This window comes from Bubalus kerabau, chromosome 13, assembly GCF_029407905.1.
Source record: "Bubalus kerabau isolate K-KA32 ecotype Philippines breed swamp buffalo chromosome 13, PCC_UOA_SB_1v2, whole genome shotgun sequence".
Classification (NCBI taxonomy): Eukaryota; Metazoa; Chordata; class Mammalia; order Artiodactyla; family Bovidae; genus Bubalus; species Bubalus kerabau.
The window spans coordinates 11,209,060-11,236,003 of record NC_073636.1 but is presented as its reverse complement, the minus strand read 5'-3'; the positions used below and the strand labels follow the sequence as shown (position 1 = coordinate 11,236,003).

At 47.9% G+C, this 26,944-nt stretch overlaps 2 protein-coding genes across 9 annotated transcripts in view; both read right to left on the bottom strand.

Moving 5' to 3' along the window:
- The window catches only part of LOC129626154 (ankyrin repeat domain-containing protein 26-like), an 87,858-nt gene extending 74,492 nt beyond the window's left edge, over positions 1-13,366 (bottom strand). The window contains 5 exon segments of the mRNA XM_055545362.1: positions 362-468; positions 5,160-5,333; positions 5,492-5,606; positions 10,282-10,477; positions 10,480-13,366. Of these exon segments, the coding sequence (XP_055401337.1) occupies positions 362-468; positions 5,160-5,333; positions 5,492-5,606; positions 10,282-10,477; positions 10,480-10,513 (626 nt within the window). The 5' untranslated portion in view covers positions 10,514-13,366.
- Positions 13,367-15,131: 1,765 nt separating this feature from the next.
- The window catches only part of LOC129625324 (ninein-like protein), a 94,771-nt gene continuing 82,958 nt past the window's right edge, over positions 15,132-26,944 (bottom strand). For 2 of the 8 annotated variants that reach the window (XM_055543472.1, XM_055543475.1), the window contains 5 exons: positions 23,427-23,585; positions 22,635-22,748; positions 19,467-19,637; positions 17,877-17,990; positions 15,132-16,090 (listed from right to left, as the gene is read on the bottom strand). In XM_055543472.1, coding sequence (XP_055399447.1) covers positions 15,899-16,090; positions 17,877-17,990; positions 19,467-19,637; positions 22,635-22,748; positions 23,427-23,585 — 750 coding nt within the window. In that variant the 3' untranslated portion in view covers positions 15,132-15,898. Of the gene's footprint in view, positions 16,091-17,876; positions 18,269-19,466; positions 19,638-19,719; positions 19,837-22,634; positions 23,586-26,944 lie in introns of those variants that run through there. The other 6 variants (XR_008701346.1, XM_055543474.1, XM_055543473.1 and 3 more) reach the window with 6 other exon arrangements.

The following is a 26,944-nucleotide window of genomic DNA, read 5'->3' as shown; positions in this document are numbered from 1 at the left end:
GTAGAGGTTAAAGAATTCTTTTAAAAGAATTAAGAAACTCGATACTGTCATGAGGTGAACTAAAAAGCAGAATCCATATTTCATAAAGCTAATAAAACTAATTTGAAATCCCTTAGCTATTACAAGATCAACCAAACAAACAACAAACAGGTTGCATATGACATCAGTCAATATTATAAAGGAAAATGAATCCTGCTATACATTTCTGCTATATATTGTTCCTGATTCCCGGTCAGAATAACTGACTTTCTACCTACGTGATGATGTGCTGATCACAAATGAATCCTCTTATTCACTTAATCTTGATATTACCATCCTAGAACAGCACTAAGGGTTTTAAAAGGAAAAAGAACAACGGTACCTTTTCATCTTATCAACCGCATGTATATTTGCTTTTTTCTTTACTAAAAACTCCACCATTTGCCCTCTCCTTTCACATATCGCAAGTAACAGTGGTGTCAGGTCATCCTGTAAAACAGGGAAAACCATTTCTAATGTACACAGTTAACCTATTTCTAAACTGAAATTAAAACCGTGCAATAGATTCTCTGAACTTAAAAATAAAAGTCAGAAAGTAAATCAAAGAGAGCCCCCTCCTCCTCATCACCCTGTGCACCTTCTTTCTCTTTAATCTGCTCCTCCTCTGGGCCTTCCCTGGTGGTCCAGTGGCTAAGTGTCAAGCTCCCAATGCAGGGGGTGCGGGTATCATTTAGCTACTGTATCAACTGCATATTTTAGGGACAATGCTGAGGCAGAAATATATAATACCATCTGTAGCATGCATAACCTATCCAAGGATGACCATGAGTAAACTCAAAAGGTTTACAGACATTCCAGTGGGAATATTATTCTCTACATGAACATGCAAAGAGAGAAACTTTTTCTTTTTTTCAAAAAATCAACTGTGGGAACCCTGTTTTACTGCTTTCTCAGACCTGTCTCCTGGAATCAATTAATTAATCTTACTCATTCTCTCTTTCTTGCTTGCTCTTTCCACCGCCCTTCCTTAAGTTAGACGTTCTGGCTGAGAGGTCAGCATTCGCTAGATGCTAACTGCATGCAGAATGAGCGCCCTCCCCACCTTATCTTCAAAGACCCTTCTTGATGACTCTCATGTGATTACCTCCAGACCACCAGAAGGAAGCTTCCAAAATCCTAGAGTTCTGGTGTCTGTCTTGCTTTACTGCAACATAAAATTACCAATAAATACATGCTCAACATTTTCTCGGGGAGTTGTTCTTCCACCACATCTCCCTGAGCTGTCTCTTATAATCTTGTGTGTTTGTGAGAGTTATTCAGTGTGAAACCGCCACAACCAACTTAAAAATTCTAATTTGAAAAATTCAACCCCATTCTTAAGAGATTTTTTAAAATATGAAATCAATTATAGATTAATTAGACTGTCTTGAAAAACCTTCAAATATTTATCAAAATAAACTATCAATCAAAAATTGGAAATTCAAATGCTTATGGACAGAAAGCTGATGACCTGAGTAAGTGAAAAAGCCAGGTGAGACTGGTAACCCCGAAAACACGTGTCCCATACAGAAGGGGTGGCCTCTGCACACAGACCAAACAGTAGGATGGGCTCAAGGGAGTCCAGATTTGGTCCTTGGAGAAGCCTGAACTTCTGCATGAGCCTCCTAAATTTGAAATGTTGACTCAATGTGTGGAGGTAACTAAACATATCCAAGGGCCATGTTTGGTTTATGGCCCACTTTTGGTTTTATGTTTGCTGTTTCCAAACAGGTGGGTATAAAGCAAATATTTGTATGTGAAACCTTTCCTTTCTTTAGTATCATATGTTTCACAAAAAAAGTGGGTCCCCATATGTAATAAATATGGCTATTAAGACTCATGATTCAAATAAACATAAATTCTTTTAAAAAGACTCATAATTCACAGTCAAGAATGTTTCCACTGCCTGTTGAAACTACAGTCTATCTCTAGAATTCTTCTAGACTATTAATCAAATGGATAATGAATTTCCAAGCCTGCTGTAAATAAATGCTTCGAACAATTCCCCTCTGTACTGTTACTAACTTCACGGGTTTTAGAGCTCTCATCTGCTTATGCCAGGGATCAGCAATTCTAGCAGACACACTGCAAGAGTCTGTCCTGCAGATGATACCAAAAAAGGCTCAGGAGTTACTATTACTGCAATCAGGAAAACCCTGTTGGTAACAAACATCTGTTGACCTAATGACCTGGATGATAAGTGAAGGTGCAAAATCCTTAAAGGGTCAGACTCTAGAGATGAAGCGACTTCGCCATGAGCAAATCGCTAAAGACTCTCGGAAAAGGAGTTGTTGTTCAAGCCCATAGATATCGCCAAAGATACTCCTTTTAATGTCTCAAACATGGGGCAGAGAAAAAGTCAGGCTAATAGTGTTGGAAAGGAGGGAGCTGATGGAAGCAGCTAGCATTGATCAAACTCCAACCCTTCTAGAGACTACTTTCTTTTGTGAAGGGGGCATTTAGAAATTACATGTATTCATTCCATAGTTATTCATCAAGGATTGGATCAGAATCTCAAGGGAATAGTTCTAAATACACATGTCCAAGTGTTCCTCAATTTACTCAGTCAAAATCTACAGCGAACAGCCTAGGCTTATACATTTTTAAAAGAAGTTTTCCCAAATAATTGTGGTTCACCAGCAGAATATGGCTGAGAATTAGTGCAGCAACCACTCCAGTCTCATCTCTTACTCACACGGCCAATTCCTTCTCTTATGTGAAGGTTTGAATAAAAAAGAAAAGTGTAAGAGGCAAGAGTCATCAAAACTGCAATTTTTAAAATTTTCCTGGGTAAACAGTGGTAGAACAGGGAGTAGTAAACTCAAAAGGAAACCTGATCTCCTTATTTATAAACCCCTTACTTCCTTCCCATTAAGACATTCTAGATGGGAGAGCAGAGTCTAGACTCTTATCTAAGTGGGTGGTTCTGCCAGAATAGGATAATATCAGGTAGTTATTTGTTCTTCTCTCTTCATTCCCACTTCATCACCACCTGTTCACTGTCAGTGTTTTGCTCAGAGTCTTCTTAAAACTGGCACCTAGGCAAGTTTACAATTCACTCACACTCTTTTTCAAAATAACAACTATTATCCCTGAAAACTGAAAAGCATATAAGAAATATATAAACTGAAGGGAATAAAAAGCACAAACCAAAATCTCGGGACTTCCGTGGTGGTCCCGTGGCTGGGTCTCAGTGCTCCCAGTAAAGGCCTGGGTTCGACCCCTGGTCAGGAAACTAGATCCTACATGCTGAAACTAAGCCCAGCTCAGCCAAATAAATAAATATTAATATAAATGAATTCTCTTCTTGGCATTTCCCAACCGCCAAAATTCCAGCTTGACTTGCAACTTTTCACTTGCTCCTTTTCCTTTCCTTTTACCCTCTTAAGACTTGGGCAATGAGAGAGAAACTGTGTTTATACAAGCCATTTTTCATAAAATGGGAATTTGTGAACAGCAGCAAGATTTCTATTATGTTGTAAAATGCTTTCGTTATGTTTGAATTTTAAGACAAAGTCTACTGAGGCAAATTTTGCTTCACTGTGTTATTTTAGATTAAAAAAAAAAAAAACCTTAAGTGGGGGAAAATATTTGGAAAATGTTTTACCTTTGACAAGTGCAGTGTTATCACAAATACCAGCCATAAACACATAAAGGAATGCTTTACTCTCTAATGCTTGAGAAATATCATGATTAAAGTGAAATCTTAGACAATTTGGTTTCTTCAAAATACTTTCACTCAGGGAAGGCTGGAGCTTCCAAACACGAAAACTGAGGCCACCTGTGAGAGTGGAGGGAGTTCCTTGCGGGGCTGAAGAGGCCAGACTTCACATGCTTCCTGAAGAAAGAGCAGGAGGGGCAGCTCCCCAGGCACAGCTGCCACCCCACCGAGCAGCTCCCCGGGGCTGATCACGGGAGACCCCGAGGAGTACCTGGTGAACCAAGTGGTCACCAGCACAAGAGAACGCCCTTGCTGGGTGTCAAACATGACCTGACCCGCCTGGCTGGATCTCAGAACCTGGGGCCCTGGAGGGCTCAGGGCTCCAGGCCTGCTGCCTCCCAGGCCCACTTCCACTCACCCAGCTCCCCCTGCTGGGCACTGGGTCTCCTTCCTCCTCTGCCCACCCCAGCAGCCCACATTCCCTGAGCCCCTGTAAACAGCCAGTGCCCACATCACTTCACTCCCCTCAGGCCTTCACTTCCTGTGGGCTCAGAGCCTACCACCCACTCCCATGCATGTTCTAATGGGAAAGCCTTCCTTCTAGGGTAGAAGGGTGGCTGGCAGACAGAGCTCTGCCCTTTCTGGGGGCACCGACTTTTTTCACCCCCACCCCCTGACTCGGGTTTGGAATTGTTTTTCCATGGTTACAGGGCCTCATGGACACTATTCAAGTCAGGGAATGTTTAACAGGAGGATTCCTACGTGCTGTTTCTCACAAGTCCTTTGTTTCTTTTTAAGCGGAACAGCACGCTGCTCCCAGGAACTGGGGTCATTGTGTGAGACAGGCTTGAATCTCCTTTAGTAAACATTCTCTTTACGACAAAACTGGTTAGTCTCGATCCCCTTTCTTGAGATATGGATTGTCTCCTGACCTTGTGACCATCATCATCCCTTGTTCCCTTGGTAACGGTTACTGTACCTTTGGTTTTCTGATCTTTATCATTGACGAAAGAAACTTCTTGTACTACAGCCTATATATACTCACAGAAAAATCATTAAAGCACCTTTGCTCCATCAGAGCTTGGGTCCCCGTGTCTGTCTGTCTTTCTTTCTCTCTCTCTCCCCGGCTGATTCCTTGGAGCGCAGAGACCCGTCTTGCTCACTCTCCTGCCCGGGTTTCTAAGACTCTCTGGAGAAGGTGCCCAGTGCCTTCACCCCGCCTCGAGAGGGCGCCCGGTGCCTTCGTGAGAGACGCAAGTCCTGTCTCAAGGACTTTATTGGTTTTCTGCGTAAACCAGGGAGTATCGGCCTCTTTCTTTCTTTCACTTTCTTATCGTCGCCTCTAGGCGGCCAGGTCCCTGTCCATTAAAGGACCTCAACAATTCGGTTTACCTATTTACATACTGTTGTAAATAAAACACTTGTAGATTAAAAAAAATGCTTCACAAACATTTGGTAAATAAAGTTAGGTGACCGATACCTTGTTCCTGGCTTCTATATCGGCGTCATAGGAAAGCAGCTTTCCTGCGAGTGATAAATTCTGGCAAAAGACAGCATAGTGGACAGCGGTGTTGCCACCGACGTCCATGACATTTGGGTCGGCACCATGCTCCAGCAGAAGAGTCGCACACTCCTCCTCTTGGCATTCGACGGCCTGTTAGTGTTGTGCCAAGAAACAGAGTGTAAATTCTAGGAATTCAAAGTAAATAGACCACAAGCTTCACCAGTTTGCTATATTTCAATGAGATAAATTCACTTTTAGTCTCAAGAAATCACACCCATCTCATGTGGACACGGTTCGCTGTCCCATACCTTCATCAGCGCTGTCCTCTTTTCATTGTCACCGAGGTTAAGCAGGCATTTTCTCTCCAGGAGGAGAGTGACCACCGCTGAATGGCCATTGGCACAGGCCAAGTGGAGCGCAGTCCTATGAAAGCAAGAGCAATTTTTAGGAAACCCTAGTGTTACTGTTTCAAAGCAAACAATCGTTCCTGTGATTGAAAACATTCAATAGCATGCTATTCCTATCACTCTAAAACAAATATTTTGTTTTCTTCTGGAGAAAGAACAGTCTATATTCGCTTTAGCTCTTCTTACCACAGTAATCAAAGAACTATCTACTTGAATAGAACCAGCGTGACCTTGAGATTCAGTTCAACTTGGGTTTGTATTTGATTTTCACTCTGTCACTCATTAGCCGTTGCTCAGCCTCTCTGTGCCTCAATTTCCTCATCAACAGAATGGAGAGGGAGTAGTAGTTATCCCACAGGACATCACTGTGATGCTTACATGAGAGCCATGCAAAGGGTGCAGAACCTTTCCTGGCAGATAACAGCTCAGTAACTGTTAGGTCATATTATCATATTTATTACTAGTACTACTAGTTTACAAGGACAACATCTCAATGAAGTCAAAGGATATGACACCTCCTTTGCAGATATATTTTGAGTATTAGAGACAACATTGTACTTCGGTGATTCTAATATGCTCATTTTCTCACATTTTAATGTCTCTGACATTGGAATATAACTTATAATTCACAGACTTTACAAATTGTAGAATTTTTGTTTGTCCATTTCTCTTTTTTCCCGTTGGTCTAATTCCCATGAGGTGTTTTCATCTAAGTTTGCTTTAGAGATGATGTATAATATATATTATTATATAATACAGGTGTACGACACAGTGATCCACAATTGTTCAAGGTTATAGTGCATTTAAAGTGACTATAAAATATTAGCTATATTCCCCATGTTGTACAATAAATATTTGTAGCTTGCAGGATTTTAGTTCCCTCACCAGAGGTCAAACCCTGGGCCCAGAGCAGTGAGTCTTAACCACTGGACTTCCAGGAAATTCCCAAGATTCCCTTGACTTCTGAAAAGGCTGAAAGTTGTCACAGGAAACCAATCCTCACAAAAAATTCTAAAACAAATTGAAAGTGCCAAATTATTTTTATCTGTGCCACATTCCTATGGAATATGGAATGAAGCAGGGCAAAGACTAATAGAGTTTTGCCAAGAGAACACACTGGTCATAGCAAACACCTTCTTCCAACAACACAAGAGAAGACTCTACACATGGACGTCACCAGATGGTCAACACCAAAATCAGATTGATTATATTCTTTGCAGCCAAAGATGGAGAAGCTCTATACAGTCACCAAAAACAAGACCGGGAGCTGACTGTGGCTCAGATCATGAACTCCTTATTGCCAAATTCAGACTTAAATTGAAGAAAGTAGGGAAAACCACTAGACCATTTAGGTCTGACCTAAATCAAATCCCTTATGATTATACAGTGGAAGTGAGAAATAGATTTAAGGGACTAGATCTGATTGATAGAGTGCCTGATGAACTATGGACTGAGGTTCGTGACATTGTACAGGAGTCAGGGATCAAGACCATCCCCATGGAAAAGCAATGCAAAAAAGCAAAATGGCTGTCTGAGGAGGCCTTAGAAATAGCTGTGAAAAGAAGAGAAATGAAAAGCAAAGGAGATAAGGAAAGATATAAGCATCTGAATGCAGAGTTCCAAAAAATAGCAAGGAGAGATAAGAAAGCCTTCCTCAGGGATCAATGCAAAGAAATAGAGGAAAACAACAGAATGGGAACGACTAGAGATCTCTTCAAGAAAATTAGAGATACCAAGGGAACATTTCATGCAAAGATGGGGTCGATAAAGGACAGAAATGGTATGGACCTAACAGAAGCAGAAGATATTAAGAACAGGAGGCAAGAATATACAGAAGAACTGTACAAAAAAAGATCTTCACGACCAAGATAATCACAATGGTGTGATCACTCACCTAGAGCCAGATATCCTGGAATGTGAAGTCAAGTGGGCCTTAGAAAGGATCACTATGTACAAAGCTAGTGGAAGTGATGGAATTCCACTTGAGCTATATCAAATCCTGGAAGATGATGCTGTGTAAGTGCTGCACTCAATATGCCAGCAAATTTGGAAAACTCAGCAGTGGCCACAGGACTGGAAAAGGTCAGTTTTCATTTGAACCCCAAAGAAAGGCAATGCCAAAAAATGCCCAGACTCCCACTCAATTGCACTCATCTCACACGCTAGTAAAGCAATGCTCAAAATTCTCCACACTAGGCTTCAGCAATACGTCAACCATGAACTTCCAGATGTTCAAGCTGGTTTTAGAAAAGGCAAAGGAACCAGAGATCAAATTGCCAACATCCGCTGGATCATCAAAAAATCAAGAGAGTTCCAAAAAAACATCTACTTCTGCTTTGTTGATTATACCAAAGCCTTTGACTGTGTGGATCACAATAAACTGTGAAAAATTCTGAAAGAAATGGGAATACCAGACCACCTGACCTGCCTCTTGAGAAACCTATATGCAGGTCAGGAAGCAACAGTTAGAACTGGACATGGAACAACCGACTGGTTCCAAATAGGAAAAGGAGTATGTCAAGGCTGTATATTGTCACCCTGCTTATTTAACTTATAGGCAGAGTACATCATGAGAAAGGCTGGGCTGGAAGAAGCACAAGCTGGAATCAAGATTGCTGGGAGAAATATCAATAACCTCAGATATGCAGATGACACCACACTTATGGCAGAGAGTGAAGAGGAACTAAAGAGCCTCTTGATGAAAGTGAAAGAGGAGAGTAAAAAAGTTGACTTAAAGCTCAACATTCAGAAAACTAAGATCATGGCATCTGGTCCCATTACTTCATGGCAAATAGATGGGGAAACAGTGGAAACAGTGTCAGACTTTATTTTGGGGGGGCTCCAAAATCACTGCAGATGGTGACTGCAGCCATGAAATTAAAAGACGCTTACTCCTTGGAAGAAAAGTTATGACCAACCTAGATAGCATATTGAAAAGCAGAGACATTACTTTGCCAACAAAGGTCCATCTAGTCAAGGCTATGGATTTTCCTGTGGTCATGTATGGATGTGAGAGTTGGACTGTGAAGAAAGCTGAGTGCTGAAGAATTGATGCTTTTGAACTGTGGTGTTGGAAAAGACTCTTGAGAGTCCCTTGGACTGCAAGGAGATCCAACCAGTCCATTCTAAATGAGATCAGTTCTGGGTGTTCTTTGGAAGGAATGATGCTAGAAACTCCAATACTTTGGCCACCTCATGTGAAGAGTTGACTCACTGGAAAAGACTCTGATGCTGGGAGGGATTGGGGGCAGGAGGAGAAGGGGACGACAGAGAATGAGATGGCTGGATGGACGTAAAGAGTTTGAGTGAACTCCGGGAGTTGGTGATGGACAGGGAGGCCTGGCGTGCTGCAATTCATGGGGTCGCAAAGAGTCAGACACGACTGAGTGACTGAACTGAACTGACTGAAATCAACTTTCAGATTTTTTTTATTTTCTTGTTTTGGTGCCCAAACCCAGGAAACTCCAGAATGTTGCCTTTGAAACCATTCTTAGAGAGGTCTCTGGGGTGGGGTATGTGTATTCTCACAACTGATTTATGATGTTGTACAGAGGAAACCAGCACAACATGGTACAGCAACTACCATCCAATTAAAAACACATTAAGGTTAATAAACAGTAGAACTAGAAAAAAATGGTCTTTGTCAGCACACACAAAAATGTATAGATAGGAATTTCAGTTTTCTTCTGGTACTTTTCTCACCCTGTGTATTTAAAATTTTTGATCTATACTCCCTCTGAACTTTTTGGTGGGATAAAAATCTAGTTACTTTTCTCTAAATAGTTACCAGGTTATTTCTCCACCATATACACATCATTTATCTTTCTAATAGAAATTAGAAAGATTTCTAATAGAAAATGTCATCAAGCAAATTTTTATATCTAAAAGGGCAAATCTTTGTCTACTATACAAAACTTTCAATTTCATCACAATTGAAGACAGCATGTGTAACCCAAAATCTTTAAAACCATGATGTTTATTTGGTTTAAATATGGAAAAACCATAGATCCTAAGAAAATGTCCTCTTAGTCAAGGACACAGCCAGCTTCCTACTTCCAAGCTGTCTTCTAAGGTCCTTCAGCAAGGAACCTATACACCTAAGTGTATACTGATATAAAATGGATATTGCATTGTATCTGAAGAATTTTTAACCCAGAAGTTGACCTGTCATGGGGATTATTTTTCTTACTATGCAGTTTTCTGTAATACATAACATTATGGTATAAAAATGTATACATTAAATGCCAACAACATCAAAAATCTGTCCACTGCCAATATCCACAATGGACAATCCATGGGAAGAAGGGTTTTCATAAATCACATGAGAAAAACAGTGTGAGAGCCAGGGAGGTCCAGAAGATTTCTTGAGAGCTATAGAACTTGAGAGTTCTTACTCATGAGTACATCATGTTAACACATGCATAACAACAAAGGAAGAGGAGGAGGAAGGAGGACAAAAAAAGATGCTTTTCATGTTTCATTTCAGTTCTCTGATTACTGACATTCAGTTAAATCACTTTAAAACGACCACTAAAGTGCTCTGTAAGGGGAATTATAAGTGGGTCCGAAACCAGCTAAGGCTTTTTCAGCCTATCAAGTCTGTGGGGTGCTGGATCCCACAAAGGTGTCTGCGAGCCTTGGAGGGGAAACTCACAGGAGGGAGCCCTGCCAGGCCCTTCCTCCCCACTTACCTGTTCTTCTTGTCCCTGTCGTTCAGGCCATTCTTTCCGAGCAACAGAACCTGCTTCACTTTGGCTACGTTGCCTACGCTGGCAGCTTTGTGGATCTTTTTGAGGTCCCTGTCTCGGATGTGGTACCTGGGCTGGAAGCTGGTTCTATGATGACCTCTGTCTCTCCCCAGGCTGATGGAGGAGTCTAAGGGCGACTGCCCTTCTCACTCCTGTAGCCAAAAATCTTCTTCATCGCAGAGCCTATGGGCTCCAAACACACCTCACCTCCCCCTCGGCTCTTCACAGTCCCCTAAACCCAACACAAGCTCTACAGGTAAGCCAGAGCCGTCCCGCCGCAACCTCCCAGCTGGGAAGCTCAACGGTTTGGAATCTTTCATCCCAGAATGATCGTTGCTAAGCGACACCTCTAAACACACTGCCCGTGTGCCAGAATGCCCAATGTGCATGTGCAAGAACTGGAAGTGCATTTTTCAAAAGAAGCAAACAATATCAATAAACCCTTACCTAAGGGAAGAAGGAAAGAGAGGAAACTGAAATAACCACAGAAAGGAAAGCGACATTACAACAGATACCTCAGAAGTAAAGAAGCATAATCATAAGGGGCCGTTATTATTGATGAACAGTTACAAATTGGAAAACCTAGAAGAAATAGATAAATTCTGAGAAACATACACCCTGTCAAGACTAAAACAAGAAAAAATAGAAAAACTCAACACTCCAGTAACAAATAAAGAGATTCAAATATTAATTAAAAAAAAAAATCCCAAAAGTTAAAAGCTTAGGACCAAAAGGCTTCAAAGCTCAATTCTACCAACATTCAAGTAAGAATTAAAAGTAAGACTATGCGTAAAAAACACTTGAAAAAATTTAAAACCCATTCATGATAAAAAAAACTTCAATAAAATAGAAATTTCCTCAATACCACTTATGGTATTGAGGAAATTTCCTCAAGGCCATTTATGAAAAGCATGAAAAGTGAAAGTGATAGTCGCTCAGTCATGTCTGACTCTTGGTTATGCCATGGACTATACAGTCCATGGAATTCTCTAGGCCAGAATATTGGAGTGGGTAGCCTTTCCCTTCTCCAGGGGATCTTCCCAACCCAGAGATAGAATCTAGGTCTCTCGCAACGCAGGCAGATTCTTTACCAGCTGAGCACCAAGGAACCCCAAGAATACTGGAGTGGGTAGCCAATCCCTTCTCCAGTGGATCTTCCTGACCCAGGAATCGAACCAGGGTCTCCTGCATTGCAGGTGGATTCTTTACCAACTGAGCTAACAGGGAAGCTAGTCTACTTGGGAAAACAGCATCTGATAGTAGGAAAAGCAGGGACCAAGAGGCTTTGACCAGGATGGCTCCCATCATTAAAAAGAAAAAAGCCCTCTGTCCTGTGGCTGATTCATGCTGATGTTTGGCAAAAACCAACACAATACTGTAAAGCAACTGTCCTTCAGTTAAAAATAAATTAAAAAAAAAAAACACCTCTCCCTCAACTATGCTGCCCCCTTTACCTGCAGCCTCAAAGGTGCTCAACTCACAACCAAACACCCTGAAGGAGCTGCCCAGCCTCACTCCTCCTCACTACAGCCTAGATTCTGCTCTCTCACTCTGGAATTGTTCTCTTTGCCACCGCAGGCGAAATCAAATGATTGCCTACAGGTGAAGGGAGAGAGCTCTCAGCACTTCAGGTCACAGGTGCTAGATGGTAAGGTTCAGAGAAAGCTGCCAGTGATGTTACCAGGGTATAAACATCACATGGTGAGGCCACGAGCTGGATCCTCACTGGAGGGAAAAAGAGCTCAAGACCCTCAGTCCCTGATCTGTCCCCACAGATGGGGAGGGGGGCAGGTTGGCGTGCATACAGTCACAGGCTGTTGTCACTTCCCAGCGGGGAGGGGACTCCTGCCCTGTGTCTGTGTGGCTGACGCACTGTGCTCTGATTAAGCATATCCCAGGTGTGGAGAACAGCTGGAGCGGATGTTCAACCTGCCTCAGTCTGGCTCCCAGGAAAGAGCAATGAGCTTTTTTCTCTTCCCAGGTGGTGGCTGAGGCTGGGAAGAAGCAGGAAACACACATTTGCTCCACAGCACATTCTGATCTAAACTCACAGTGTAGCGTCAACCTCTCATTTCTGATACTGCAGGACAGGCAACAGCCAACCTGAAAGGTGGTGAAATTGGCCCAGGTCTGAACCTGGGTGTGTGTGGAGTGGAGAGAGAGGATTCTTTATCAGGGACACGGATGGGCCCTGGGGCTGTTTTCAGCCCTTGAATGAGGCTGAGGGATGGGAGAACTATTTCTCCAGGATCGAGGCAAGTGCAGCCGGCAGCTCCAAGCAGTCCTTGGGCTGCTCTGTCCACATCTGCTCCCTGGTTAGTTTCTGAAGCTGTCAGAGCACAAGAAAACTGTCTAAAGGAAAGTGGGATGCTGGCGTTCAGATGCTTAAATAAACCACATCTGTAGCAGGGCAGAACCCAAGGGCCATGTCTGGGCCCTCAGCTTTGAGAAGAGAGATCATAGTCGTATGTGGATAAGACAAAGCTCGGGATGCTGGAATCCTTTTGAATTATTACTCGCTCTGCCCCTAAATGAGCCTCAGATATTTTCAAACCAATTTATTTTCTCCATTTCTCTATGGATCCATGTATGTATCTCCTGTCTACTGTGATCTCAGCCTGCAAATTAAACTGTTTGCCTGGGGAGGGCGAGGGATAGCTCTCACCCAGTACTGATTTGGCACTAATATAAACTAACCCCCACAGTGATAAAGACAAACCAAGGGGTGCAGCAGAAGGAGTCAGATTTTGGTGGCAGGCAGGCCGTGCATGTGCAAATCCCAGCTCAAATATTAAGTTTAAACCCTCAGCCTCAATTGTCTCATCCAACTTTATGAAGTTGTGGGTGTTGGAGGTTATCACGTAGAGTGAAGGGGCATTTTGTTAAGTGTACACGTGGCAGCGGTCACTACTCTTGTCCATTTGTGCATAATCACTGTTTCTGCAGAATCAGGGAAGCGCTGTCACTAGGTGGAGCGCTAGTCTAGTAAGGGTGGACATTAGGTATAATCAAGGCAAGGCTGGGGAGGAAGGAGGGGTCCAGCTTCTCTGGAGAGAGGGCAGGATGCAGTGGGCCTGGACAGGTGGGCACCAGGCCCCAGACCGCAGGGTGGTGAGTAGAGGAAGGCTAATGATGAAGGTCCTCGACTGAAGAGGAGCACAACTCAGGCCTAAACACGTCTGCCTGGACAAGACAAAGTACCGGTGGACCAGGGCCAAGGAATGCGCTGCTGGGGAGGGGACAGAGGGGAACCCATCTCCCTGGCTCCTCCAGCAGAAGGTGAGTAGCTGCTCCCCTCGGAAAGGTTAAGTAACCTCACCAAAGTCACGCAGACAGTAAGTGATGGACCCAAGGTTGAAAACTCAATTGTCTTTCCTACTGTGTAGCATGGGGCACTCTGCTCAATGGGATGTGGCAACCTTGGATAGGAAGGGAGTTTGGAATGAACACTGGAGTATGTGTATCTTTTTGAATTATAGTTTTCTCCAGATATATGCCCCAGAGTGGGATTTCTGAATCATATAGTAGTTCTAGTATATTTTCAGCTTTTTAAGGGATTTCTATACTGTTCTCCATAGTGGCTATACCAGTTCACAGTATTACCAATAATGTAGGAGGGTTTCCTTTTCTCTACACCCTCTCCAGCCTTTATTATTAGTAGACTTTTGGATGATGGCCACTCTGACCTGTGTGATGTGATACCTCATTGCAGTTCTGTCATGCATTTCTCTGATAATTAGTGATGCTGACCATCATTTCATGTGCCATCATTTCATGGCAATCTGTCTATCTTCTTTGGAGAACTGTCTATTAACATCTTCTGCCCATTTCTATTTTTTATTTTTATTTATTTGTGTTGCCCATTTATAAATTGGGTTTTTGGGTTTTTATTTTTATTTTTTTGACGTAGAGCTACATTTGTATATTTTGGAGATTAATCCCTTGTCAGTTGCTGCCTTTGCAAATATATTTTCCATTAGTTTTTTATTTTGTTTTTGTTTCCTTTGGTGTGCAGAAGCTTTTAAGTATAATTAAGTTCCCTTTGTTTATTTTTATTTTTATTTTCAGTATTCAAAGACATGGATCAAAAAGGATAGTTCTGCAGTTTATGTCAGAGTGCTTTTTTTTTTTTTGGCTGTGCCATGCGACTTGTGGGATCCTAGTTCCCTGACCGGGGATCGAACTCAGGCCCACAGCAGTGAAAGTGCCCAGTCTTAACCCTTGGACTGCCAGAGAATTCCCTCAAAGAGTGTTCGGCCTATGTTTTCCTCTAAAAGTTTCCATTTAGGTCTTTGATCCATTTTGAGTATATTTTTGTGTATGGTATCAGAGAATGTCCTAATTTCATTCTTTTACTGTAGCTGTCCAGATTTCCCAGCACCACTTATTGAAGACGGTTTTCTCCACTGTCTATCCTTGCCTCCTTTGTCATAGGTTAAGCGACCAGAGTTGCATGGAGAGAAGAGCCCACTTTATGTTGTTGAGTCCTCCTACCCCAGATCTGATCTTTCCATCTATTCCCCCGGTTTAAGGCTTTTCTCATTCAGCACGGACAGTAAATGTGCAGACAGACGGAGGGGAGGGGGCGTGCAGCAGCTTCAGGAGAGCGGAGGCTACCAGGACGGGGAGAGAGGTTGGCTGCAGTAGAACAGGGACTGGGCTTCTGTCCAGGATGCTGTAACAGTATCCTTAACACATCTGCATGTTTATATAGTACATATGAGTGCTTCCTATAGAGCTATTTTTCTATATCTCTGAAATATTTTAGTTTAAAAAATATCTAGAAGTTAATCGGTTTTAATAGAAAAGGATTTTATTGCAAATACAGTGACTTCATATTACAGTAGTTTATTCTGATAAACCAAATGACCATACTTTATGTATATCTTGGATATAAAACTATACTTTTTCCCTTTTTTTTTTTTAAACATATCATACACTTTCCAGTGTGATGACATTTCAATGAGGAAAAGATTGCATTCACAATGGATACCATCCTCCCTGAGTCCACAGCCCTAAAATACCAGCGCTGTCTAGACTCCCTCGTGGTGGAACAGGCCCTGACAAAAAGGCTTCCTTCCTCTATCCCTTATCGCCAGTTGAAAGTCACAGAAAGTACGTTTCTGGAGTCTCTCTATCGATCCACCAACGAGAATGCTGGTGACTAAACCCATAGCATTAACAGTGCAATGGTAAAACTATAGAGCCCTGACTTTGCATTTGAATCTCTGTAGCCAAGGTCAGAAGTGCAACATTAAAATTGCTTTATTTTACCATTTACCTTGCTGGGAACCCCATAATCTGTTTTGCTTGTCAGTAGCAAAATTAGGAATGTAACTCTGGAAGTTACCCAAGGACCACTAAAAAAAAAAGTAGTCTTTTCCAACCTGTTTCCCCAGCCTCTGGCACACAGACCTTCATTAAATGCTTGTGAGATAAACAGAATCACAATCCTCGTCTATCCAGGGGCGTACAGCCAGTAAGCCACAATAAGTTACAGCGTCACAGCGGTTTACTTTAAAGATGTTCTTTCAAAACGAACTCCAGGAAGAAAAGCAGTCTACACAGCGAGGGATGCTGCAGCGATCTTGCTGAGTAGTTTGTTGAGAGCTCTAACTTTTTCTTCCAAGAATCGGGATTTTTTCTCGGCACCTCGTTGCTTTTCTTCAGTGACTTGAAGCGCTTTTGTCAGGTGAGCATTTTCCACATAGAGCTCCTTGAGCAGCAGATCAGATCGGGTGTTCTTTTCAAACTGGAGAGGGGAGAAAGCCACAGTGTACTGCACGTCTAACGCAGCCATGCCACGCCACCAGCTCTCCCTTCCTATTCCTCCACACGCATTCAGACTAGTTTGGGGAACCTTACAAATCAGAGAAATGTTAGATGTAATGACAGGTTTTGTTATCCTGGCATGAGAGAGGAAACTGACGAACTATGTGGTAGAGAAAATTTAAGCCAACTTTGTACAAATTGACTTATCACGAAATGAAGACAAGAAGACCCAAATCTGGAGGCCTCCAAAAATCAATGAGGAAACTGTCAAGAGTACCCAAAATGATGGCCTTATCTCAGTGTGCTCTGCAGGCCCACCATGTCAGCCGGGACGCACCAAGGCACCTTGGGTGCCACCCACACGACACCGACAGGGGCTTCAGTGATGGGGACACAGGATACACTAGGCAAGATGCAAAGACGCAGGGGTCCTGGCTTTGGGCTTTGAAAGTCCGCGCTGAGGCCACTCACTCAAGTAGCTACCAAGCAGCTCTGCAGGCCAGTGCTTCACGGCCACGGCCCTGCTCCCACAGGCACGTGTTCTAACGGGAGGAGCCAGCAGAGCACGCAGGGTCAGGTGGCGTGTTAACAGAGAACCCAGGCGGGGGACACAGCTGAGCCTGAGGTGCACAGAGACCTGAAAGAAGCATGGAGGACGCCGGGGCAAACCTCGCGGGCAGAGGCCGGCGCATGCGCGGTGGCGCATGCGCGGTGGCAGGAACGGCCAGGAGGCCCGCGAGGAAGGCAGGGCCGCCACGCCGGCTGGGCGAGGGGCCGAGGGGAGGGGGCCAGGTCCTGCAGAATCTCGAGGCCACCGGAGAAGCCGCTGTCTACTCTGAGGCAGGCTGGCAGCTCCAATGTATTTAAGGAAGACTGCTGCTGCTGACGGGCTGGCAGAGGAGACGAGGAGCCCAGCTGTCAGGACCCAAAAGACCTGGCGTGGGGCGCGCGATGGGAGCTCTGCTCTGCACCCAGGGCCGCGCTGAACAGCCAGACGGGCCCCTGGGTGGCCGGGCGGCTGGGAGCAGACAGCTCTGAAGGGGCCCCTGTCAAGGCAGCAGAGAACTCGCTGGGAGGACCGGGCTCCAGAAGGCGGTGCTGAGGAGACCGGAGAGGGGGCGGCAGAAGCGGGGCTGGGCGAGCTGAGCGCATGGCCATTTCTCTGGGACCTTCTGGTCTTACGGGGACACAAGCCCAAGTCACAACTGAGAGGAGGGGAGAGGGGCTGGGGGTCAGAGGCAGAGCGGAAGGGCCCCCAGACAGGGGTGTGGGGGAAAGGCGGCAGCTGGGACAGTCAACCCCTACCCGCCCCCTCCCCCAGCATGTAGGAGCCTCAAGATTTACTTGGGGTTGAGGTTTTACCAAGACTGACTGGGGGGTAGGGGGTCACCAGGAATCTGACGGCTGGGAAGGAAAGTGAGGACCCGGGGATCGAAAAGGTTGGAGGGCGGTGGTGCCGGCAGGGCAGGGGCTACACAGGCGGGAGTGGGGGTCTGCAGCGGGCAGCCTGCGTGGAGTGACTCAAACTGGGGACCCGCGGCTCAGGGCGCTGCAGATAAACCACATTCGGTCACTGTGGAAGAGAAGCATTTCCACAGATGCTCACATTTCACTTCCTGGAGCAGCAAGCAGACCTCATAGGACAGCAAGGCCTCTCTCTCCCCTCTCCCTGCCCTTCTCAACACTTCCGCAGGACACAGGGTTCTCTGGGGTCCTGTCTCCCTCATCAGCTACCCGGATGCCCAAAGGAGGCGTCCGTCACTCACCTGTTCCTTCAGCTCACCCACTTTCTCTTGGAGGAGCACTTCCATGTTCTTCAGAATCATTTCCACCTCCTCCACCCGCTCTTCTGTTGCTTTCAGCTGCTTTTCATGTGCTTCCTGAATAAGAGGAGGTTAGAGATCAACACCAGAGAAGGCAATGGCACCCCACTCCAGTACTCTTGCCTGGAGAATCCCAGGGACGGGGGAGCCTGGTGGGCTGTCGTCTATGGGGTCACACAGAGTTGGATACGACTGAAGCGACTTCGCAGCAGCAGCAGTGGCAGAGATCAACATGGTACATTGGCTGAAAATGGTGGAAAAGGACCAAGATGGGGGCCGCAAACTGACGCCTCAGGGACAAAGAGATCTGGACAGAATCACTGGACAGGTGGCAGCTGCCAACAAGAAGCATTAGAACAAATGATGCTGGGTTAATAAATTGCCTCGTTCGTAAAAAAAAAATAAAAATAAAATAAAAAGAATCATCTCAGGCTTATTTACTTTAGAATGGAAATCAGCTGAAGTGTACAAAATCTGAGTATCTGGCTAACCTTTCATCTATAGGGAGGGATGGTTAGAAATGTCTCACAAGCCACAAAGCTGCATTTCTCACTGTAGTGTGAGCAGATAAGAGACTCTTTGTCCTAAATGACTCAAAGTTGAGTTTCCAAACATGGTAGTCTTTCTAGGGGATCTCTGACTAAATTTCCTTTGTCAATAATCTGTCCTAGCTTAAATGTCTCTCCAGCACAATGTGTTTGCATAATGCTATAAGGCTGTTCTTCGTTAGAATTTGTGTTTTACAAATGTCAGATTTTACCCACCTTTCCAATCTTGCACAAATTCCTTCCTCAGGAAGGCACCTAGCCCCTCTGCCGCTCCTCACCCTCCCACTGACCCATGAACTTTGAGGACCCAAATGTGCTTCCCCAGGCTCGCACTTTGAGGTGCTCACTCACTGATGCCTGAGAGACTGCTCTGAGGTGGGAACCACTGCCACCAGAGGTTGAAAGAAATGGAAGCACAGAGAGTTGAATCACTCACTCAGTTAAATCACTCGGCTCAGGTGGTGGAGCCAGGATCCAGTCCCCCACAGTGCACGCGCTGAGCCACTGTTCTGCGGCCCTTTTAAGGCAGCAGCTCTGTTTCTGCATGTGAGCCTGGCACACAGCAGGGCTCCCCAAGTCCGTGCTGTCACTGTGCTGATCTCTTGTCCAACCAGCACCTCACACCTCTTGCTGCTTTGAAACATGCCAAGCACAGCCCACCCCAGGACCTTTGCACCTGCCTGCACTCCTGAAGAGCTATCCCTGCCCATCCCTCTCTTGTGGCCCTTCTATCACCACCTTTCAGACCTGGAAGCAGGCCACGTGTGTAGCTGGCTACAGACACACACAGCCCAGAAAACAGGCTGGGGGACTCAGGGTCGGCCGCTCAATGCCCACCAGCTCCCCAGCGAAAGCCGGGTCCCGTGGCTTCCATAAACATCCCACATGGTGGGAGGGCTGTCGGGCCATCCTCCCCCTGGAACCAGAAAGCCTACTCGCCCTCCCCATCACCCCCAGCTGGCCCCCGAGCCCGGTCCCCACTCACCTGGGCCTCCACCTGGAGCCACCGTGCCCCCCGCCACTCCCCTTCCAGCAGCCGCTGCAGCTCGGCCACGCGGCCTGCGGGCACGAGCTGTGCCATCTCCTCCCGCAGCTGCCGCACCTGCTGGGTGTGCTGCGACCGGGCCAGCCGCAGCCTCTGGGTGGCTCCATACAGCTGCCAGGGAAAAGGCACAGCGGTTGGGGTGACTGCCCAGAGCTACAGGGTCACCACCAGACACAGAAAACTGCATCTCTACCTGGTAGGCCACCCCACAAGGGAAGGGCGTGTCCAGCAGAGCCCACGATTTCTAAAGAGTCGATTTATCTGATGCCTACACTCCATTTCCTGGTAGTTCAGACGGTAAAGAATCCGCCTGCAATGCAGGAGACACGGGATATGTGGATTTGGTCCCTGTGTTGGGAAGATCCCCTGGAGAACGGCATGGCAACCTACTCGAATATTCTTGCCTGGGGAATACCAGGGACAAAGGAGCTTGGCAAGCTAAAGTCCATGGGGTTGCAAAGAATCGGATGGGACTGAGCGACTAACACAAAGTCCATTCAGGGGCGCTTCTGTACCCTGAGAGCCTGGAAGGCCTGCCTGTAGCCCTCCCTGTGACCTCGTACCGGATCCTGGGAGGATCAAGTTATTCTGTCCTGTTTACCCCCTGGGTTCTTTGCTGGGTTTAATTCCTTCAATAATGGGGCTCACACCAGCTGTGTAGAGCAGCCTCCCTCTAAATGTAGAGCTCACGCCCCTGAGACGGGCTGTGGCCAGGGCCCCGGAGGTGGTTGCACAGCATCTGGAGAGGTGTGGATGTGGACGGACTCAGCCACCTGCTTCCTCGGCACAGAACCCACAGGATCGCTGGCACCAGGCTGCCCAGAGCCTGGCCACTTTCCCTGAATGGAGTGCCTGGGAGGCCATCTAAACACCATTTACACCACGGGCTCCGGCGGCCTCGTCTGGAGCACACAGACCTGCCCTGAGACCCCGTGGACGGGAGAGGCGGCGGCTCCACCAGGGGCCCTGCTGAGGGCAGGCAGGGGAGGAGGGCACTGGCCACCCCGGCCGGGCAGGGGTGAAACTGTGAGCCACAGCCCTACTCCCTCACTGGCCTGTGTCACCGCGTGTCTGAGGGGCCACCCTGGGCAGTTTCCCCGGACAGACCCCCAGAAGCACACCACACACACAGGTCCAGTGGGGCAGCTGCCACACTCCTGGGATGAAGAGAGGGGAGGGAAGTTCTCACACACCCTCCACCAGACGTAGCTGCCTCCCTGCGGCTTTAGAGCTTCGGATGATCACTATGCAGTCACTCCAGCCCAGGTCTGAGTCCTGCACACCTGCCTGGGTGCCTTGCTGCCTCCTGCAGCCGATGCTCTGCTTAGCCCTGAAGCCTGACCACAGGCCTCGTCGTCCACTCTCCTTGGCCAGGCAGTATTCAGCACGGCCCAGCTGAGTGCCCCTGAGGCCCTCCTTGTAAAGCAAGGTGTGGGTGGAGGGTGGGCCCGCTCCGGAGAGCCCTGCTGGACCACCACGTGAGAAGGCAGGATGTCCCCAGAAGAGAAGCGGGGCCCCTGCAGCCAGGAAGCCAGGGCCTCCGTGTTCTGGGTGCTGGGGTGGGGCAGTGAGCCCCTCAGACGATGGCGGACCTCTCCACCCTGAATCCAGGCTGGCACGGCCAAATGTGGGGCAGTGATGCTAAGGAAACCCCCAGCACAGTGCTCAGCAGCCTGGATGCTTGTCTGCCCTTCCTGGGTGCTTGGTTGCCACGCAACAAGGACCCGATGTCACGGAGAAGATGGTGCAGGTGCCCCCGCCCGCAGCACCCCAGGATGCCGGCCGTGTAAGCGCCCTCTTTGACGCCTGGCTCCCCTGCTGGCCCCGGGACCTCAGGACCACTCCCTCTTCATGGCTCTGGATGCACCCTCACCTCTGCACCCCTGAAGGTCCCTAGATGCCCTGTAAGCGCCTTACTTCTCTCTGCACACTTTCATCCAGGCGTGTTTTCGGGGGTCCTCATCTAACTCACCAAAGGTGACACCAGCTGCCTCACAGCAGCCGCTCCTGCCCGTGACAGCGGCTGAGTGCTGGGCATCCCCCCACCCCAGCGGGCAGGGAAGCCTCCGGCAGCCCAGTCCTGCTGCCCACGGGTGGATCTGTCTTCTCCACCTCAAAGGCTCAAACCAGTCCAGCAATTTCTCAAGGTTCCTTTTGCACTACAAACAGGGAAGGGGGTCCCCAGTACACAGAGACACCTTGGAGAAAGTGCCTGCTGACAGTGGGGGACTGGGCCCACAGGGGTCTGCCAGCCCCTCCTAAGACCCTGGACAGGGAGGGGTCCCACATGCAGACAGACCCTTCTGCAACCTGGGCCATCTGAGAAGTGACCTCTCACACCAGGTGTCCACAGCTAAGTCCAGGGGTCAGACCAGGTGGGGAACCTGGTACCAGGCTGAGCAGAGACACGAGGCTTAAGAGACCCTCTCTCACAGCCCCTTCCCCCTGAAGACCCTGGCTCTCCAAGTGCACCCCATGTCTGAGTCCACCAGGGCCTGAGGCCCTCAGGGCACCTCACACCGTCAGCTCCCTCCTCTCCTCCTGCTCGAGCTCCTCGGAAGAACCAGCCCTGCGTCCCAGCACCTCACGCTGGCAGGCACCCATCACCCCTCCTGGGCCCACTCTGCTCGCATCTGTGTGTCCCAGCCCGTGAGCTCCCTGCCTCCCCGCTGCTGCACCTCTGAGCCTGGCAGGCACTGGACAAGCACAGGGCAGGGCATTGGCAGCACTGCCAGACACATGAACAGGCGTGTGACACCCGGGCTCCACCAGGGCGAGGAGCTGGTCCCCTCGGGGGCTGCTCCGCCCGCGGCCTGGACCTCGGAGGCCACCTTCCGTGTTCCCTGGCTCCTCCACCTACAGAGGGCACACCCAGAGGTGCTGCTATGCCCGCCTGCCCTCGTGAGGGAACAGGCACAGCCCTTCACACAGTTCACTCGTGTTCCACCTGACCCTGGACGGGGCCTGACTGAATCCTCGGCCTGGAGGGCGCCCCCCTAGCTGTGTGGCCTCAGCCAGCCCCGCGACGCCCTTGGCCGGACTAGTCCCGTGCAGGCTGTCAGAGGCGAGGCTGACCCCCCTCAGCCTGGGACCACCATGCACACTCACCTGGTCCCAACTCTCTTCAAGGGCCTCTCTCAGCTGTGACTGTGCCAGTCTCAGGCTCTGACGGTCCTGAGTCACGCGGTCAAGTTCAAGTTCAAGTTTTTGGATTTGGTTACCCTGTTTTTAAATGTCAGTTTCACAAGTATAAGAAGAACACTAGCAACGTGATACGTGCTTAATGCAGAAACTTCAGAAAAGCAAGAATTACAAAATTTAAGTCAGCAGTGATCACAGCACACCCAACATGCTGTATCTCCTGGCCCTTCCTCCACACACACACAAGCTGCCACCATGACATCGTGGGCCATGCTTTCTCCTTTATAATGTCCAGAGCATTAGACACTATTCAAAAATGTGGTTTTTAATGGCGGCACCAAAATTTACTGACTTAGTCAACACGGTTGATGATTCAAAGCTGATTCTAATTCTGTTGTGCTATTATAAACACCAGAGCAATGAAAATATGTTCAGCTAAGTCCATACACAATGTTCAGTAAAGTTCCCACAGCAGAATCATGAAGTCAGAGCACACCAACGTTCTTGACCACTCTTGATGTATGTTTTGCCTAATGACCTCTGGAGAGGTCACCCCAATTTAGGCTCCTATCATCAGGATTTAATTCCTTTCTGCTACTTTCTCTAGAGGTACCAGGCTTTGCAAAAGCTGCTGGAAGTTCACACACTTTTCAGGGCTCACTTGTGCAGCCCCTCGCTTTACCTGCAGGCACGTCAGGGCTGACCCTGGTCTGTTTGAGGCCCGGCTGCCTGCCCCTCCCTGCCCCGCCTGCCCTTCACCTGCAGCCCCTCCCGGAGCTCGGCCTCCTCCAGTCTGTGTATCAGCAGCTGGACGGTGGCGGGACTCTTCTCGCTTTGGGTCTGGTGGGTAGAGGCCTCCTCTCTGAGCTGCAGGACCCTGTGGTTGAGCTGGGACAGTTCATCCCTACACTTCTGACTCTGGAACAAACAGGGAGAAGACACAGGTAGGAAAGTTATTTTTTTAAGCCAGCAGCATCCCAGGGGTCCTCAACCAGGGACACTCTTCACCCCAGGCGAAGCTTGGCAATCTTTGGAGACCACTTTGGGCATCACAGCTGGGGGTGGGGTTGCTATTAGCAACTAGTGGGTGAGGCGCTCGCTCAGTGTCCCCAGAGTGACGGGCTCTCAGGCCACCGGGTGGAGGATGAACTACGATCAATCCCCCAAGAAACAAACGCTGGGCACCAGGAGCACTCACATCCCATCAACATCCCATCACTGCTCTGGAGAACTGGCATGCTTTTCTCGTTTCTCCCACGGTTATTTCTGACATTATCTTATACAAGTTGAAGGGAAAAAAAAACCCAGAACCCTAGCTAAACCTGAGACACATGATTCTCTTTAAAAATCTGATCACTGTCATTAAACACAGCACACTGATGAAATGACCCACTTTGCAGACAGTGGATGCTGGACGCTGGCGGTGCAGCCTGGGATAAATGGCAGCCAGCAGGCGACACAAGGAAGCTCGTTATCGCCAACCGTGTGTCACACGCCTTCACACAAACCATGTTTTGCTCCTCTGCTTTTCCCTAGCAATTGCTCCGGAGGCTGAGGGTCTGAAGCCCTCTGTGCCTCGGAGCAGGGTTCATGCACAGCTGGGCGGATGCATCACTGTCGCCCCAGGGTGGGTGTTCCCACCTTATCAGCCAGGCTCGGGGAGGCAGGCAGCAGTGGGAAGAGGCAGATGGGAACCGCGGGTGTCTCCAGGGTACAGCAGGAGTCTGGGAAACCAGAGGTGACAAACGCACTCCCAGAGTGAGTGGGCGCTCAGCAAGGACACAAGGCCAGCAGGTGAAAATCCACTACGCTTCTATGTCCTGACAGTGAACGTGCAGAAACCCACGAGAAAAACAAAACGCCATTTCCGCTCTGGCCTGGAAAGAGCTTGGAAGTCGTCACTCCCACCCTCCCAGCAAGAACAAAGAAAAAGCTGAGTAACTGAAAGTCAACAACTCTTCTCAGGCCCATCAGAGAACTGAAGTCACAGGGCAAACCAATGCTCTGAAAACCAGAAAGAAAGACAGGCGAAGAGCGTCACAGCTCACCAGGAGCCAAAGGCTGGAGGCCTGAACAAGGCGGCTGCTGTGGGTAGAACCGGGTCCACAAAGTCACCAGTCTGGAGACAAGGCTGCTAGCAGGTAATTCAGGTTCAATGTGCTCGAAAGGTGGGGTCCTAATCCAATGGGACAGTGACTTTATAAGAAGACACAGTGAGAGGGGGCTCCCCACAAGCCTGGAAGAGCCTCACGGGAACCAGGCCGGCCCCGCCTTGACCGAGGCCTTGAGAACCTTGGAACAATAAACCCTGTAGTTGAAGCCGCCTGCTTGTGGTGTCTGTATGAGCCTGAGGAGACTAGGACCACGCCTGTTTTGAAGCACACAGAGCGTTCTGTTCTCTGCCCTCGAGGGAAACCTCCTTCTTCACCAGGCCTGAGCCAGCGAGGGGAAGGGGATAGCCAAGTGGAGCCCCCGCCAGCTGTTCTGACTCAAGTGTCACTCACTACTGGACTGGCTCAAATAAGAGTGACAACACCAAGTGTGGACAAGGATGTGGGGCAACTGGACCTGGCATACGCTGCTGGTGGGAACATAAACTTTTAGTATCTGCTCTGGAAAACAGCTGGGCAATTTCATATAAAACTAGACATGTAGCTGCCGTACAGATGAGCAATTGTCTCCTGGGCATCTATCCCGTGAAATGAAGACCATCCACACAAAGACCTGCCTAGGAACGTTCACTGCAGCTTCTGTGATGGCCCAAAACTGGAATCAGCCCAGCCATCCTTTAAAAGGTGAGCATTAAGACAAGCTGGTTCCAAATTGGGAAAGGAGTATGTCAAGGCTGTATATTGTCACCTTGCTTGTTTAACTTACATGCAGAGTACACCATGCAAAATGCCAGGCTGGATGAAGCATAAGCTGGAATCAAGATTGCCAGGAGAAATATCAATAACCTCAGATACGCTGATGACACCACCCTTATGGCAGAAGGCAAAGAGGAACTGAAGAGCCTCTTGAAGAAAGTGAAAGAGGAGAGTGAAACAGTTGGCTTAAAACTCAACATTCAAAAAACTAAGATCATGGCATCCGGTCCCATCAGTTCATGGCAAATAGATGGGAAAACAATGGAAACAGTCATAGACTTTATTTTCTTGGGCTCCAAAATCACTGCAGATGGTAACTCTAGCCATGAAATTAAAAGGCGCCTGCTCCTTGGAAGAAAATCTATGACCAACCAAGATAGCATGTTAAAAAACTGACAAAGGTCCATCTAGTCAAAGCTATGGTTTTTCTAGTAGTCATGTATGGATGTGAGAGTTGGACCATAAAGAAAGTTAAGTGCCGAAGAACTGATGCTTTTGAACTGTGGTGTTGGAAAAGACTCTTGAGAGTCCCTTGGACTGCAAGGTGCAGACACCAACCAGTCCATCCTAAAGGAAATCAGTCCTGAATATTCATTGGAAGGGCTGATGCTGAAGCTGAAACTCCAATACTTTGGCCACCTGATGTGAAGGACTGACTCACTGGAAAATACCCTGATGCTGGGAAAGACTGAAGGCAGGAGCAGAAGCGGACGACAGAGGATGAGATGGTTGGAAGGCATCACCGACGCGATGGACATGAGTCTGAGCAAGCTCCGGGAGTTGGTGATGGACAGGGGAGCCTGGCGTGCCGCAGTCCTTAGGGTCGCAGAGTCGGACACGACTGAGAGACTGAACTGAACTGAAGACGAGCTGTGGGGGGACATTAATGCCTTGGAATGCCATCCAGTGGCAGGAAGAAACTACTGTGGACACGCAGCAGGGAGCCGTGCTATGTGCGGAGAGGCAGTCCCAGAGAGCTCATTCGGTATGGTTCCTTGTGTGTCACTGGTGAAATGGTACAAGTTTGGCTGTCCTCTGTCACTTTCATCAGGAGGCTCTTCAGTTCCTCTTTGTTTTCTGCCCTAAGGGTGCTGTTGGGGCTGGGATAGGTGGGCAGAAAGACAGATGGCGGATGTAGCTGTGAATGAATAATATGAAGGACCTAGTGGCACTGCAGCTGGGTTGTGGAGACATGAACCTGCACAGGGAATAAAACCGTGTAGACCTGACACCCACACGAGAACATACGCAAAGCTGCGGAAGCATGTGGACTTTCTGGGTGGCCCCGTGGTTAAGAATCTGCCTTCCGAGGCAGGACACTCGGGTTCCATCCCTGATTGGGGAACTAAGATGCCACATGCTGTGGGGCAACGAAGCCCCTCCCCCAAGAAAAAGAACACCCCCCGCCCC